Source organism: Syngnathus leptorhynchus, chromosome 15 (genome assembly GCF_054491065.1).
Source record: "Syngnathus leptorhynchus isolate UIUO chromosome 15, UIUO_Slep, whole genome shotgun sequence".
NCBI classification, from domain to species: Eukaryota; Metazoa; Chordata; class Actinopteri; order Syngnathiformes; family Syngnathidae; genus Syngnathus; species Syngnathus leptorhynchus.
Window position 1 is genome coordinate 6,442,535 of NC_141209.1, and position 16,971 is coordinate 6,459,505.

The 16,971-nt window shown below is 41.5% G+C and overlaps 1 protein-coding gene and 1 long non-coding RNA gene across 3 annotated transcripts in view; one reads left to right on the forward strand and one right to left on the reverse strand.

The window, feature by feature from the left end:
* Window positions 1-16,971, reverse strand: part of LOC147045370 (ryanodine receptor 3-like) — a 54,707-nt gene that overhangs the window by 31,077 nt on the left and 6,659 nt on the right. The window contains exons 2-26 of one of the 2 annotated variants that reach the window (XM_085931065.1): window positions 16,625-16,744; window positions 15,547-15,651; window positions 12,542-12,556; window positions 12,132-12,206; window positions 11,772-11,850; window positions 11,270-11,382; window positions 10,500-10,599; window positions 10,323-10,416; window positions 9,325-9,399; window positions 8,868-9,024; window positions 8,633-8,797; window positions 8,262-8,383; window positions 7,674-7,854; window positions 6,800-6,935; window positions 6,020-6,115; window positions 5,733-5,851; window positions 5,495-5,628; window positions 4,513-4,754; window positions 4,209-4,401; window positions 2,852-3,068; window positions 2,659-2,763; window positions 2,423-2,425; window positions 1,375-1,478; window positions 354-437; window positions 92-251 (exon numbers count right to left, since the gene is read on the reverse strand). In XM_085931065.1, the coding sequence (XP_085787191.1) occupies window positions 92-251; window positions 354-437; window positions 1,375-1,478; window positions 2,423-2,425; window positions 2,659-2,763; window positions 2,852-3,068; window positions 4,209-4,401; window positions 4,513-4,754; window positions 5,495-5,628; window positions 5,733-5,851; window positions 6,020-6,115; window positions 6,800-6,935; window positions 7,674-7,854; window positions 8,262-8,383; window positions 8,633-8,797; window positions 8,868-9,024; window positions 9,325-9,399; window positions 10,323-10,416; window positions 10,500-10,599; window positions 11,270-11,382; window positions 11,772-11,850; window positions 12,132-12,206; window positions 12,542-12,556; window positions 15,547-15,651; window positions 16,625-16,744 (2,994 nt within the window). The remainder of the gene's footprint in view (window positions 1-91; window positions 252-353; window positions 438-1,374; window positions 1,479-2,422; window positions 2,426-2,658; window positions 2,764-2,851; window positions 3,069-4,208; window positions 4,402-4,512; window positions 4,755-5,494; window positions 5,629-5,732; window positions 5,852-6,019; window positions 6,116-6,799; window positions 6,936-7,673; window positions 7,855-8,261; window positions 8,384-8,632; window positions 8,798-8,867; window positions 9,025-9,324; window positions 9,400-10,322; window positions 10,417-10,499; window positions 10,600-11,269; window positions 11,383-11,771; window positions 11,851-12,131; window positions 12,207-12,541; window positions 12,557-15,546; window positions 15,652-16,624; window positions 16,745-16,971) is intronic. The other variant, XM_085931064.1, reaches the window with a different exon arrangement.
* LOC147045371 (uncharacterized) lies at window positions 12,854-15,679 on the forward strand. Its single transcript, XR_015068270.1, has 3 exons — window positions 12,854-13,064; window positions 14,552-14,619; window positions 15,573-15,679. It is a non-coding gene; the product is annotated as an uncharacterized LOC147045371 (long non-coding RNA).

Consider the following 16,971-nt stretch of genomic DNA (forward strand, 5'->3'; position numbering starts at 1 on the left):
AAGAGAGAACATTAACAAATACTTTCAAATTGTTTATTATATTACAGTCTCCACTTTATTGTACTTGATTGAGCACATATTGGTAGTGTACCTGCTGAATACCATACGTCCAACCCTGCTTGATTCGGTCTTTGGCCCACACATTGTGTGCATTCTCCGCCAGTTTGTCCACCAGCAACTCTTGACCAGGAGTCAGTTTCATATCAGACAAGTCCAGAGGGGACGGCTTGTAACCACTGGACATCATGAAGCTACAAGAGAAAGAAAATATAGAGAGGCAATATTTGTGTAAATTATTCATTTAAAAAAAAAAAAAAAAACGACACAAACACAAATGCCTGTTGCAGTCTTACTTCTTTGGGAGTTTAATCTTTTTAAGTGATTCATCAGCATTTGAATTGACCTGAACTACTCGACAGCCCAGTGTCAGCAGGGTTCTGTGAAGGGAAAACAAAGCGCAGATCACGTTTAATCCCAAACATCACCTCTGCCTCTATATACATCCTAGAGCAGTGAACATTTGGTGGGGTGAGGGAATATATAAAATAGTACATATCTACCATAGAAAAAGTCAAGGATATACCCAAAGGACTACAGTGGGTGTGAAAGTGTCTTCACACCATCTGAGCGGAGACTGTAAAAAGCTCTTTTTTTCATGGACGTCATTCAGAGAGCAACATTGTTACCCCAAATTGTCGACTCAGACTACACATCAAGAATAATTATGGAAAATTCTGGCATTCTGTGTATAAAGTAAAGAGCATTTATGTAAATCACTTGTAATAGGTCTCGGTGGGACTTTTAGAAGCCAATTAAGTGTTGTATGGAGTGCTGACAAGTGGTTGAGGTGCGGACAACATCTGACCTTATTTAAATGTGCAACAGTGAAAATTCATAACACTCCAAACATCCTTAAATAAAAATGGTAAAAAAGAAACATACATAAAGGGTAAATCTTTCAATTTAAATAACATGGATTTAATTTATTTGAGTGCTCAAATACAAATGGTGAACTATATCCCACTTCACCTTAAGGCTGATTGTAATTGTTTTGTGCATAACCTATAAACAAAACAAAAATAGAACATGTCTATGTGCTATAATTGGTTTTATTTTTACGATAAGTGTAAAACATATTTGAGCATGAAAATGGCAAGGATAAAATTTCTAAAAAATATTGCCTGAACTGGAGCATCTGTACTTGTGTACCAATATTTGGGCATATTTGAGACTTGATGGCACCAAATCATCACTCTACAAAAATGCCGTCTACAAAAAGAGCCCAGTGAAATTTATGCGGTACGTCAAACTGTATCTCTGGGAAAACAAAGTTATAAGAACATGGAGCAAATGAATCTATAGGCGCCAACATACTTGAGAGTTTCTGTCGACGTCTGCAGGTTGTAGTTTTTTTCCGTTTCGGGCAGCTTGGAGAAATCCACCAGACATGGATGCTGCCGCTTATTATCATCCCTGATCTATAAGAAAATACAACGAGTACCGTATATTATTTGAATCTCCATCCTCGTGGCATTTGTTACTAAGCACAGAAGTACGCATCTTGTCGTAGTGGGCTGACAAGTGAAGAGAAATGTGTCTACAACAGGCTGCTCTAGTGAACATGTTATGGAAGACGAACAAGGAAACACATCCTCTTTGTTGCGTGACTGCGATACCAAGCAAGAGATGTATTGCCTCTCGTGAGGCCGCACTTTATGCCAAAATCCTCTCTTGGCAAAGCTGCGTGGCAATGGTTGATGACTAAAAAAAGCATGCACAGATATGCGTATGTGTGTACGTGTGTGTGATGAACATCAGCCAGCTCTTTAGAAAATAGTTTGACAATTTTACAATTCAGTCACTTTAGAAGCGCTTTTCCACATCTTCTGCACAGGATTATACTTAGTCGTGATAGCCTTTGAAAATTCTGCTGACATTGCTTAATAAAATAAAATACTAGTAGTAGAGGGAGGATGTTCATGCCTTTATATTATACACATATTAAACACGTGTTGTTTGAGTTTTTATTTCTTCTAAAACAGGTACAGTATGTTCATGATCTGGTATTTATTGTGCAATAAACCAAGAGAGAGACGCTTTGTTGGTCAAATCACTCCAGGCAAAAAAAGCAGAACAACCTTTATGGTGCTTGCATATTCAATTAAAATTCTCATTTATGTTCTTTAAAAAAATGGATGGTTGAATGCCACCCTGCCTAAAAAAAATATGCTCCTCTTGGTTTATGATATAAAAACTCTGAGATCCTGTTGTGCCCTTGGGTGAAACAACAGTCGTTTGTGGCTGAGTGAGTGTACATTGAAACAGACACCATGGTTGTGTTACCTACAAATAAAGTGTGAGGAAGCTTCAGATGATATGAAAAGCACTGTGAATGGAGAATGTAATTTTTCTTTCCACTTACCCTCTTTTTGGCGTGAACCGCAAATTATGAGAGAAAAAGCAAGATGACGTACAGGCCTTTGTGATCAATTGAATACTACTTTTAATTTATGAACACGTGTCATTTATTGTAGATGTTTATTCCTCAAAAACATGGCCAAATGCATGGATTGTGTGTTTCTATATTATCTTGATGGTGTTTTTTTTGGGTTTTTTTCTTAATCACATAGTAATTGGCGGAAGTGAATGTTCTCTCACCTTGCCGTAGGACCAGCCCAATTCAATTTTATTCATGCCCCACAATTCATGGATATTCTCTGCCAGCTTGTCACGAACTTTCTCCAAGTGAGGCGGCATTACAACCTAAGGACACAAAGAATTTTATTTTATTTTTTTCAAATGGAGGTTCGTGTTAATCTTGTGATTAAAGTAATTAAGCTTTGCTTATTACCTGGCTGGTTTCCACTGGTGTGGGAATGAAAGAGGCCTGTGACAAGATGAGGGTGGTGCCAAGTAAATCTCGGACCCCGTCCACATCCCTCTTGTACTCTTTCACCGGCTCCACCCTCAGCTTCTCTTTAGGCAGCAGAGCCTCGTAACAGGGGGCGTAACTCGATGGCGGCAGGAATTTAAAGTCGCCATGACGACCACCCAACAGGAACCTTACTCTGATGAAAAAAAGTGTTCACAGAGAAACAAATCAGACTTTCCAGTCTCATAATCTGCTTCAGTGACGTCCTCCCGAGGCAGCCAAAAATAAAGATTAGAGTAGTTGTCGTGACGTAAAAGTGGTGAGGCAAATGAGTCATTCATGACTGCAGCCCTCAATTATTGAGGAGCGGAAATGCCTCAAACGGTAGACGTTCACCCTGTTCAGTGGGTCAGCAGGTTCATTTGCAAGCATGTCACCTCTCAAATTAAATGCGGCATCTGGAAATCATACAGCATGAAAGAAATAACAAGGGCAGCCAATTTTTCTTTCTTCTTTGATTTATCACAGTTGATAATCCTGGTACGAGGAGGAGTTTGAATTTGAACAGCACGGCCGGAGCATGTGGTGAGCAAGTCGTCCTCACAGTCAAAATCAACAATAACATAATCCATTAATATCATGAAGTTCTGATTCTGATGTCGTATTTGTTTTCAGGTGTACTTAATATTGGGGTCAATTTTGAGCAATACTGTCAACCAAAAAAACCAGCCCTGCTAAACAAAGCAAAACATGGAATTATAATTGCTGTAAAATGTTTCAGGGCTTCAAAGAGTTGAATCAGCAGTGCAAAAAGCTGCTAGTTCTTCTGAAAAACTGCCTGAGCTTGAAATTGCATTTATGCAAGTCAATCACACTGTGTGGTTGCCATAGCAACAGAGGCAAATACAGGCCAGCCAGACAATTTTACCTGTCTCCAATCTTAAGGCTTTGAGGATGCATGCATGCGGAGTGGGTAGGTGGGTTAGATTTTTTTCAAATATGTTTGGCTTTTGTGTGAGTAAATTGTGCATCTGTCTGATCTCATTGTGCTTGTGTGTTCGTTCATCATCATGCACGAGTGCAATAAGGGTATTTGCACAGCTCAAAAGCGAATTTTAATCTGAGATTGCTTTGTATCCCTTAATGTATTTTTGACAAAAAAATGCAATTTTTGCAATTTGATTGTAAATGAATTGCAAATTAATTGCAAAAATGTATCATTTTTTCTAGCTCATCTTTTTGTGAGATTTTTTCATTTCTGTTTTTAAGTTTCAGCAAAAAATATCTGATTAAAAAAAATAGTAAAACATATTTGACTAGTGTTTTAAAAACTCACTTTACACCTGCAGAGAAGCTGACGACGGGAAAGAAGAGTCCGTCTGTATTGAAGTTTTCAAACATGCCCTGAACTGGCTGTCCATTGATGCGGAAAGAGATGCTTGGAGCGCCGAGGTCGAGGCAACAGCTCACCACATCGTCTGACGTCAGGATATGCTGATGGAGAGATGCAACTGCCCGGGGGATGCGTCCTAGGAAACGTACCGATACACACTGATGTTGTCCCTGCAGGCTTTTGCTTCTGTCTAGACTCAACTATTCTTGGATTTGTCAGGTGAGTCAGACAAACACAATTTTCTTACCTGACCAGAGGTGCAGTCCGTCAAAACCATAAGAATAGAGGTCATCTCCCACGCCATTGCCCCCCCAACCTTCACCCCCTCCTGGGTAAGGTGCATAGCCCTTGGTGTTGGCCCAGCCTACTCGAAGGTGAGAGGGTTCACTGGTCACAAAGTGGTCCACCTGGTCAATCATCAGCTCGTAGTACCACTTCTTGTATTGAGCTGAGCCCTCGCTCACCCCAAGGAAGATGTTCGGTCTCATACTGGGGAAAATGCAAATATCCCATGTGGTCACTTTCACAAATTTCTTTGTAATATATGTTTTCTTCTCAGAGTTGATTAAATGTCTGCCTGTAGGACAGTATATCTAAGGGGTGTCGAACTAATTTTTCTCGCGGGACACATTGTAGTCAGTTTCCCTTGGAGGGTCATTATGACTGTCAACGCCTTATATTATTTACTGTATAGGCTACACGGCAAACTGATGAATAACTAGTTTTGAAATTAGAGACTAGTCAAAACTGTTCAAATTGTTTAAAAAGATGAATGGTAATACAAATTGCTAGCAATATTTCTATTTTGAAAAAGTGAAGACAATTTATAATTTTAGTAATGACACTAAGTCGATGCAAAATTTGTCTTCGCGGCCACATAAAATGATGTGGTGGGCCGCATTTGGCCCCCGGGCCTTGGGTTTGACACCTATGGCATAGGCAATTAAAAAAAAAGTATTATTTGGAGGGAGCGTGACTAAATGAATTTTGGGCATCGTGTGTTGGGCACCGGGATACACAAGCTGGTATAATAATAGGTGGCGTTTTTTTTAGGCATGTTGAGTTCCACTAAAATATGATGCAATCATTTGAAGAAGAAGAAAGTTATTTCAAAAGATCCATTGCATTGCATGGTGCTTGGGCTGTAAATGTTTGGTAGATACTGTAACATCATCAGCTATCTGGATGGAAAATTAATTCTGACAATATAAGAGTACTGGCTTTCTCACCTTTGGACGTCATTGACCAGCTGAGTTTGTAGCAGCAGGTCTCTCTTGGGCAGCAAGTGATCACAAATGAGGTTTTGATTGGTTCGCACAGCCACACCATTACACACACACAATGAGCAAAGCACATCGAGAATCTGAAGGCAGAGGAGAGAAAGGAGCAATGGAGAAAGATGGTGCAGCAATATTATAAATAACAGCGCAGTAGCTCAACCTGTGTCATGAATTATGTGCTACCGACCTTGTGGTTACGTCCGTGTTTGTATAACAGCGATATGATGGACTTGATGTGTCCTCTCTGGATCATGTTGAGAGCCTCTGGACTCTCAATTAGTATACAGTGAAGAACTTCAAGAATGCCTGTAAGGATTTGGCAATTAGTCGGCAACAGAGGTCACAAAGTATCTTCACCCTTTACATTCATAGTGTGTAAAATCTCAGAGGACACCGTGGCATCTTTGATTCAGGATGTTTAATAATGCATCTTACAAGATTGCGCGACATGAGCAAGAATGACAATGATCTTACCCGAAGAGGACTCGAGTCTCTCTAGCTTGCTAACAAGCCAATCCAAGTTGTTGGAAAACTGAGTGCAGTTGATCCTGTTTCCTCTGATTAACGCTGCTGCACGACATAACAAAATAGTAGATGTTAATTTAAAAGGGGAATAATAGACGGCAGATGAATAAAGGCAGAAGAAAAATAGAATTGATGGACTGCAAAAGTGCAAAAAAAAAAAAGTCACATAAAAACGTATTTGTATGGATGAGCAGAAAAAGCAGACAGCTACAAATGGAAGGGGGGCATTCTAAATCCATTTAATGCGGCGCGGAGGCAAGTGTGGAGGAGGAAGAGACGAAATGATTGGAAGGACGAGACATTGCTGAAACACTGATATAACCCTAAGTCCATGAAGGACGCCAGCTCAAAGTGAGGAGCAGCTTGTGCATGACAGGATGCAAATTATAGAATCCAAGTTGCCCCTGTAGAATGCAAAAACTAATACAGGTGTCGAATAAATCATTCCATGTTCCACATCTTTTTATTAAGAAATGTAGCTGTCAAACTGCACTTGTCACATAAAAATGAAAGCCGGGTCATCTTTCCATGTCAGGTCACTGAATTTATGAGCTATCACAGATGAGGCGAACATGTATGAGTGCACAGTGAATCCTCACCGCCTTCAAAATCAATCCCGAGTGTGCAGAGTCAGTAAGTCGAAGGTTAAATAGCATGTCAGCATCGCGCTAGCCGGACCAAGCCATTTATCAAAGCAAAGAATCGCCTATGTGCATTATCATAGCTTACCCAACAACTCGTAGAGCAGGTTGAGGATGTCTTTCCAGGCTGCTCCGGCCTCTGGCCCAGCACATTCCCCAAAGTGGGCCACACTGTTGTAAACGTTCAGACGGTCTATGCAGTTGGACACCAGTGTCAGCATGCCCTACAAAATGAAGCCAACCAATATGTTGTCAAAAAAGACACACTTGGGACACTTTCCTTTATGTACCTTGGAATCCGTGGTGCCCGTTATTGTGTTTATATACATTCACACCAAATAAGATAGCGTCGCTATCACAAAGGCAATCCCCCAATGTCTTGACTCTGTCCCCTTCTGTACTGTTGTCACAGTGATTTATGCTGCTTCGAAAGTATCTCCAGTGATCATCTATGCTAAATGCACTAAATGGAAAAATGCCAATGATTTATAGTGGCGAGAAAAAATCCGGTCAGCTGTCTAGAGTGACAAATTGACCTTGTGAATGTAAATTAAAAAGGGTGGATCAAAGATTATTCCAACAGGTAAATAAGGTGATGAAAAATGCCCCCAAATCTATACATTTTTAATCATTTCGAATTGTTGATGGGATTTTTTTGGGTTGTTGCAGCCCGTCAGCGTTAAAAAGCATCTGGACACTTATTATTGTCCTCCCTCAGTCAGCATGCAGTTGACATTTGGTAATTGATGAAAGCAATTTGGGTGCTGGAGGCGAAGCACAATGCCTCAGTGCATTCATGCCAACCTCACACTGTACTCGAGCTGCTGACGACTTATAAAGCACTGCCTCCAGTCAGGCAGGATGTTATTGAAATTCACTAAACATGTTCTTTGCAATTTGCTAACGAACAGTGAACCCCCGTAAGGCGTACGTCAAATATTTCCTGGTGGACTAAAACTCACTTCCTGTTTGAAAAGATTCTGCCTGTTTTTGAGGGACCGTAGCTTGATCTGCCTCTCTTCATGCTCCAGCTCAGCATCAGGGAGCAGGAAGTAGGTGATGAGGTCGTTGAGGGTTTGGAGCACCTCTTCAATTGGAAGTGCCACAAGTGTCTTGTTCTTCAAACCCAGACAATCCAGATCCCTGACACAGACGTGCAGAATCGGAATCACATGTAGGCAAAATACTACCACTGATTAACATGCCCTCTAAATGACGGTAGGCTGAGATGCTGACTTCCATTGGCTGTCTAAAAATAACTCCTGTCGTGAGCATTGGAGCATTGAGGGGATGTGTGTGTGTCACCGCCTCCGGGGAGGCTGACACACTCTCACATGTTCCCACCATGAGCGCCTCCAATTCCACGCATGGAACACAAGATGGATGGCTTGATGACAAATAAAGGTAGTCAGCGCATCCCCTGCCACGTTCCCCATTTAAATATTTTTACCATCTGGAATATTACGTCAGAGCACCGAGCAAACTTTCGTCACTGGAATATTTTGCATTATAGGTACAAATTAAAATGAAGTTGAAGCACCTTGGCATACCTGATGAATCTGTTAAATAGGAGAGTGGTGTTGCGGATGATCCGGGCGGCTCGAGATTCCTCATGTTGACAGCGCTGCAGTGTCAAGCCGTCATCCATGTGACCTTCGGAATGTAGACATGCCTTCAGACAGAGGGAGAAATGAACAGGAGATATCGTACGTCATAATTTATTCATGTTTCGTTGTACCCTAAATGATGGGAAGGTTTCAATTTGATCGACAGTGAGCTACAATCTAATAGACATTTTATTCAACTCATTATCTGCCGATAATCGTCTCCTCGACAGACTCTCACTCACTTATTCATTAGCTTTGCATCTGTCTGCTTTGCCTTCTAAAATGGAGACAAAATGGTGTGCGCCTTTACTCACTCGTCTCTTGAGAGGACCCAAACGTGCAGATTTGACGTCAGGTGCCTGGTAGGAGAGCCACAGTCCCGTAGCCACGTGCATTATGAAGCTGAGCGAGTCTCCATATTTAATCTCTGCTACACCCATCCCCTCAATGTCCCGTTTGGGACTCTGCTCAAGCTTCTCCTGGATACGGGAGGAGAGAGAAATTGAAAGCGCCAACTCGTAGAGCAAAATTATGTTCGTGTAGCCTTGCCTTAGATGCTCTGAAGCAGAAGGCAGTTGAGATTGTGTCAGACCTCTCTCGGTCCTGCAGCACCAAGCCCCTGTCCTCCGTCAGGGCTAGGTAGTGACCAGTAGTCAGGTGTCGCAACCGGAACGGCTGACCCCAGCGGATGTGGCTTCCACTCCAACTAAATTGGACACCCAATAAAGATGTCACAAGAATGTAGCTAATTTGTATTCTTCAAACCCTGACAGTCTAATAGCCACTAATTAGTTGATCGAAGTATTACTGCTGGTTGTTAATTATCAAGAGCGTCGCGTGATTAGGTGGAAAAAATTAGCAAATAGCTGAAAACATTTGACTCATTATGCTGTTTAATCATACACAGAGGATAGGAAATTCAAGAACGCAATAGCAATGAGGAAAGATGGGATTGAGATTAAAAAAAAAAATAGAGCAGTGAAGATGCAAACGGTTCATAACCCACCTTATCCGGAGTGGCTCCAACCTCCATAAGGATCTGGCCTTAGCACCAGCTTTACCTATCTCATAGTTGACTATCCTGTCAACACAAAAGAAGCATATGTTGGAAATTGTTGGTGCTTTAAAACTCCAGACACCACTTTAGAGTCAAGGTCATCCATCCTATGTGAGACAAAAGCATCCATTCACTTTCATCTCTCTCACTGATAATCAAAGGAGGGTGTTTGACACAAATAATAAAGCCTGGCATGTATTGACTCTCCAACCGGTGCGTTCAAAGACAGGCACATGCGTCCTCCGATAAACCGTAGCAACGTCCTTTTATCAGTGAATAGCACCAAAGACTTGGCTCATCACTCCAAGTGACATCTTTGAGAGAAATGTATGAGGCGTGCTTTTTTAGTGCAATTTCAAGGGCACAAAAGGAGGGGAAGCCAAAAATGGAAATTACTATTGAATCCTGCCTCTCACAATTGCCACGCACTGATCTAAAAATAGACTCGGTGCGCGCATGTCTGAGTGAATGTGTGCCTTGGAGGAAGATGCATACGATACACAAAAAAGTATTATCCAATGTGTTGGTATTGGAAGTTCTTCAATAAGAAGTTGATAGCATTTATATTATATTATATTATATTATATTATATTATATTATATTAGATTAGATTAGATTAGATTAGATTAGATTAGATTTATTATATCATATTATATTATAAAGGTGTTTGAGGTCAGTCCTGGACGAAGACTGACTTTGACCCACTTCCATCTTCCATGTGCCATATTTTTCATCCCATAATGTCGGACTCATCTGTGCCAGCTGCAGGCAGATATCACTGGCAATAAAAATAACAAGATATCCATAGCATGTGTGCTATCTGGGTCTCCGTGTGGTGTCTAACAAAATATACAGCAGGGTGTAAATTTGAATTTCCCCTAGAGGGATCATGACTGCATGATCTGCAAATTATGTCAGACAACAAGAAATTAAGCCATTTCCTGTACCTTTGCTGCTCTTCACTCTGGTCTGACCCCGGGATGGTCACCACCTCATCATGCCCATGAAACAGCCGCATCACATGACCACCCAACAAATAGCCTATAGGAGAGAAATATAGTGACCTTTAATGTCCTCTTTTATTGCCACAACGTGTGAGAACGGGTGTTGGCCCAGCTGTCTACCTTCCTCTATGTTGCTGCCAGAACAGATGGGATGGACGTTCCACAACGTCTGCATGAAGGATGCGTCCACCTGGATGTTGCCGTTAGAGATTGATAAATGCTGTAGGACACAAGATTGCACAGCGTGTTTAATCTCATCATGTGCGGTAGATAAATGAGTGGTTTCAAAGCTAAGTAAGGTCCAATATTTACATAGTACAGTATGTTCACCAAAGGCAAAACACATCTCTTGTATTGAATTGGATGTTGCAGATCTACCTAATGTTGTCTGCAGAGTTTATTCCAGCAAACAAATTGAGTGGCAGCTGTGTCCTGAACTTTCTCCCCAGAGTACTCTGCCCTTAGGTGCTTACATGTCCCCACAAATGTATGGCATGGGTGACAGCGAGCACAGATTGCCAGATTGACATTAGTGATGACAAGGCATTCTCACATATTGAAGGCCACGCCCCTGCCGCCACGGGCATGCTGTCGCCATAGAGATTTTGCTCTAATGGTTTCAAGTGTTCATGCAAAGATTAGGGAGAAGAATGTGGTGTGATATGGATCAAAGCCGTGTTGAAGGAGGTGGCGAGGTTGTGACAAGGGTGATAACAGCAAAGGCTGTGACCTCTTTTTAAAAAGCGCTGATAGCAACATGATCATTTTGCAAATATTTCGCAGTTAAGGAATGTGACCTTTTATCACTATAAGGAATCATTCTCAAAACACACACACAGTGTGAGCATTAAGAAATACTTTGTGAAGTGAACATGACAAGAGACACTTACAAGATAGCGTTCAGAGGACACGCTGACAAGGATGAGGTCATCGCCTATGCGCACCTTCTCTCCTTCTGATCTCTGCTTGGAGGCCGGGTGGATTGTCCACCAACAAGCCTCACCTACAATGATACACACATTTACATACATGGTACAGTATATCAGGAAAAAACGCCCCACAGTTGTCACCCACATCATGACTCGAGAAACGGCACGATTGAGATGAGCTTTAACAACGACAAATCATCGACTGCAAAGCCTGGGGAAAAAAAAATAACTTTGAATATAAGAGGTCAAACTTGAAAATGTGTTGGAGAGATCTAATCAGCTCTGACAAAAGAAATCAATTTTCTGTCCACATATGTCTGCCGGGAATATTAACAGTGATGATAAAAACGCACACGGAGATATTTGCTCAAGAGCAACCAAGAGATAGAGGAAGAGGAATTTCTGAGAGAGAGGGAATCTGTGGAAGATTAAAAAAAACCGAATGATTTTTCTTTTTTTTTACCTGTTGAATCTTCCTGTAGGCCGACATCAAATGACAACTTATCGGTTTGTGACCTTGATGTCTTCAAACAAGCCAGGTACTGTGGTCAACACACACAGAAACACACATTTAAACTACTTTGAAAAATTCCATGACAATGTCGAAATTGTGTTCAGAGCAGTGGGAAACCTACCCAGATTTTAAGAACTCAGTTTTTAATAATGAATCAAAACATGCATTTTAGATAACCACTTTGTTTTCCTTTGTATTGTTACCACATCATGGCGCAGAGACATTTTTGATCTATAAAAAGCTATTGTCTTGTCATATACCACATTTGGCTCCCGCTTTAATTCAGATTAATGTCTTCTATATTCTTACCATGGAACTGAACGAGTGCCGTAGGAGGACGGCATGTCCATACAGTAGAGTCTTGTGGCCACCACTCTGCGCTGCCTGAGGATATAATTCACACATATCCATCACGACGTAAATTACATGTCAGCTGAAGCTACAATATATGACCTTTGTGAGAACCTCTACACAGAGAAAGACGGCCTCATGCTGGGAACCCATATCTTAAGGAAGGGGTCGTCTCCCTCTAAGATATGTGCAAGGATACTGGGTCATCTTTCCAGCAATCCAACAAGAGGAATGTGGAAAGCAAGGAATTGGACAAGTGGACACACTTGTGGGATTTAAGATGCAGGAAGGGAACAAATGATATCTTTAAAGGTGGAGAAATTTTGATGCTGCTTTTGTTCAGCTGGAAACGCCTTTATTACACTCACCTTTCTTATCAGCCTCTAGGAAGCATTAAGGTAAGACAAGAGTTTCATTATTCTAGGACTTTCTTGTCAGTGTGGTTGGTACCAACATAATAAATTGCTGTCAATAAGTATGTTTTAGAAGGAATGAATGTCTGTCACACTAAAAGTACCCATGTTATACTAGTATATTATGTATATATGCACACCTGCGCTACAACTTAAACCATGTCTCAGCTGGTCTAAAATCTACGCTATTTTCTACTAGCAAGTCAGGTATGCGAGAGGCGTGTAATAGAAAACACTGTCGGACTGTAGCACGGTCTGCCAAATTCTCAAAATAGGCATGAAAATTAAAATGCAGCAAACCTCCTGCAGACAGATGTAAATCATGAAAAGGATTCTTGAAATCATTCACTCTTTCACCATCTCCCTTATTCTGTTCTTTGTATATATGTAGCTCCACTGACTCCCAGCACCACAGCCAGCCAGTAATTTGCTGCTGACTGCAGCAGTGGCTTCCAGCGTTTGTGTGCAGCTGTTTGAGGTATACCGAGTTTAATGCAGTGAGACACAGCCAGCTGCAATCACCACGACCAATAAACTAAAGTCTCCCACCCCTATACCACTGTGAGGCAGTCATCTGTATTGAGGGAGCACAGTGCGAGTGATCGAGACTCAAAAACACTTAGGAGCTGCTACCGCAATTGCTAAAATGAGAAAATGCAGCATCCGTAGCCAATTGAAGTATAAAGGTAAAGCGTTTCAATCGAAATGGATATAAGAAGAGATGGATGGTGCAGAACATCATGTAGCTGTCAGTGACATAATTAATCTAACAGCATGACATTTGAGAAACCATCCCTTCAAGGTGCCGCTGTTGGCAATATTAGCCAAACTGTTGCATTGTTGTGATCTGGAAGGAGTCACAAATGGAGGCTCACATTTGATGTCATCAGGGCAGTGCTGTCTCTTTGATGGACTGATCTTAGTCTGCTGATGGATATCAAGCTCTGTGAGGTTGGCATGCACGTGGTGTGTTATCGCGATGTGTCCCCTGTGTCTCTGGGCTAGAAAAAGCCAAGCGGCAATTTACTTCAGCCAGCGTCTATTGATAAGTCCATCTGTTCCAAACCTTATTGATTTCCGCGCCTTGGACTTGACATATTCAACCTCCAGCTCCCCTTTAATGGTGCTTCATTCAGTGACATTTCAGCTAAGGCAAAGAATGAGGAAGAGGCAAACGATATTGATAACAGATATGCACGGGTGGGAAAATGTACACAATAACAGATTCAAGAACCCTAAAAATTCACTGGGATAATTGAAACTAGAGAAAGGTTTAGAAAATAGTCATTATATCTTCATCCTGGAAACTGTGCTGTATTGCAAGCTCTGCTAACTCTCAACCTGAACCATGTCTACAGTGGCACCTCCATTTTGCAGAAATATATAAATGTAATAAGACCATCTTCTATTTCTTTGAAACAATCAATAGGACTACAGAGTGTCCTTGCTTTATGACAGAGTTACTTTCTGACATGGGTGATGTAACCTGCATTTATTAGAAGGCGCCATAGTCCATCCAGGGATGGCTCCACTTTTTTTTTTCTCTCCCTGGGCTAAAGGAGGGCTTGATTGATATATAGGGAGGCTGAGAAAATATGAAATAAACTGCTAGAGGGGCTTTACTGGGGCCACATTGATTTGAATGGCCTTGTGCTCCCTGATGTGCGTGGAGATGCGACAGCCAGCTTCATATTACCTTGCAGTTTTGAGTTTATTTTCATTAAATGTTGAAGAATCTAGATCAAACACTAATTTCCTAAATGAAAAATGTCTCATTGAGTGGTCGCACGAGTTTATTGGATTTAAAAAGGCCCGGTGTAATAGGGCTATCGTTGAACTCGTGAAAATATGTGTAATTGAGCATTACCTCAGTGTTTAATATTTTGAGCTCCCTTTTCCCATAGCTGCCTTTTCCCATAATTCCCTGCCAGGAGTGGCGGAACCAATGGTCTCATCTTCTCACAGGCAGTCCTTTACAGCTGCAAAAGCTGCAGCCCTGATACCTCCATTTATCTCCAACGTCAAGGCAATGGGTATGAATCCGCTAACAGCTGAGGATTTATTGGACTTCTCGACATCATTAGCCACGTGACATTAAAGTGGACAGGCTAAAAAGCTGAGGACTCCTAGTGATGGCAATTTATTTTTATTTATTTTTTGCTCAATCATTGTAGATTTGTGCTTCATCCCACAGAGTCACAATTACTAAAAGAAAATACGGTGACAAATGTAAGCTTATCTGACAAGAATTATATGAAAGAAACGATACAGCGATGAACAACCAACAGAATGCCTCGAGGACGCTCTGACACTAACATGGTGGAAGCAATTATTCAGAGAGTAGTAAATTCTATACATTTACCACCAGTATTCCGCATCAACCACAGTTCCTATTATAAAGACAAAAACTTGCTCTGCATTGTGCAATAATGACAAAAATTTAAATGGTATGCGAGGTGAACGTACCCATTGAACCGGGCCGCGTTTACTCAGAAAATAAAACACAACAATGGAGTAATCGACATGAATGAAACCGGAAACAACATTAATATTGAGGAATAAATAGAGGCAAATGATGATAAATTCCCCTTGTATTGATTTAAAGTTTCCCTAACCTGCAGCTGGTCTCATTATTCTCGAAGTAGCTTGATAATGATCTTTTTGTGCAAAGTTTGTTTCTCCCAAAGAAAACTGTGAGGCTAAATTGCACTACTGCGTGTCCTTCCTCCACATTAATATTCATGTAGACCAGGACCTCTTGGCAACCAGGGTCCCCTGATCACTGCAGTGGCTTTATTTAGGCTATTAATCTGTAAACTTAAACTATGCTGACTGCAGACATTGCAAATTAGCATAATTTCCAAATATGTACCAACACAGCTTGGTGTATGCAGTATATGAGTCTGCAACATCATTTATGTTTCAGTTTCAATGTGATGTCTGTGTGTAGCACTCCTCACCGCTTCATTGTTCTGTCCACTTTTAGCCAGCATCTCTTGGAGGGCCCGGACTGACAAGGACTGTTCCAGCACGAAGGTACAGATGCATAGGTCTGGAGGGACGTACTGCAGCAACACAACAGAGCAACTCGGGTTAGTAATTAGCCCACTTTGCCCTAATTGTTTTTTGGACTGGATTGAACAATTTAATGCGAATCTCAAATTACAATCGACAAATGCAATTAGCCTTTGCAAAGGAACGGAAGTAGATTCATAAGTAATTTAAAAAAGTAAGTAATACAAAGCAATAACAACAAAGCTGTATTAGAACACCTTGTAACAGTAAATTGAACTGAATAGCCAGATGGAAGCAATATACCTCCGCCCACTTCTATCTCTTCGGATGATTACCCGCAGACCTTTGCCCCTTCGAGCATTGTTGAACTGACCTATAGAGTATGGCGGTAAAATGAAGGTCCAGTGGAGCTGGAGTGGATGATGAGTGTCAGGATACACACTCGCAGGGCTAAGCAGCTTTACAGCGGCTTGTGACTTGGTGTTTAGCTCACCACCAATCGTTGAGGCAAATACGTAGCACAGCTGGGCGATGCCTCCACTATATCGCATCATTTATTTATAACAACAGAAAGGGTTAAGATTCCTTTCCTCTCTTCCGTTTCAATGAAGATAGCAGGGAAGAAGTGTTTTGATACTTTCTGCTGGTTTTAATACAAAGACACTGACAGGATTGACCTGCAGTTGGTTAATCACAATCAACAGGCCAATTGATGGGTTACCATGTAAAGCACATACATTGCTGCCTCATTACCCAAACAGTTCACTCTTTCAGAGAATCTTTATCTGCTATGGGTTGTTTTCAGTTGAACAGGATGCCAATGGAGAAGATAGAGCGCCATAAGGGAAAAACATCAATCAAATGGGTTTAATTACCACTCGATATGGAAAGAGAGTTCATTACCACTCCCCAATTAACGCACAAATACTCATTGTGAGACATGGTTGAGGGCAACATAGGTCATTGAAATGGTAGCTGGTACTATTTCTTGGATGGTTGGATAGATGGTAGACGGTAGCTTACCTTTGCCTCGGATGTTGGCTCCAGGTAACACAGCCGGTTGCCCAGCCCCTCAGCTGCCAGGCAAAACTTTCGATTCTCCTTCTGGATGCAGGCCACGCACTGGAGCACCACTTCATCATCCTGTCAAGACAAAACAGACTTCAATCTGAGTGTGCACTCGTGCAGAGCACACGGCCACCCCAAATCCTTTGGCCAGCGTTCAGATGCCTCGGGACTGTCAGGTGGTCACTTTGCCGTTGCACTGGCAGTGCAATAGTGATTGCAAACAGGCAAGTGTGAAAACAAACCGTGGAAGGATCTCTAGACAACAAAATATTGTGTAACATGTTATATTCTACGTATAATAT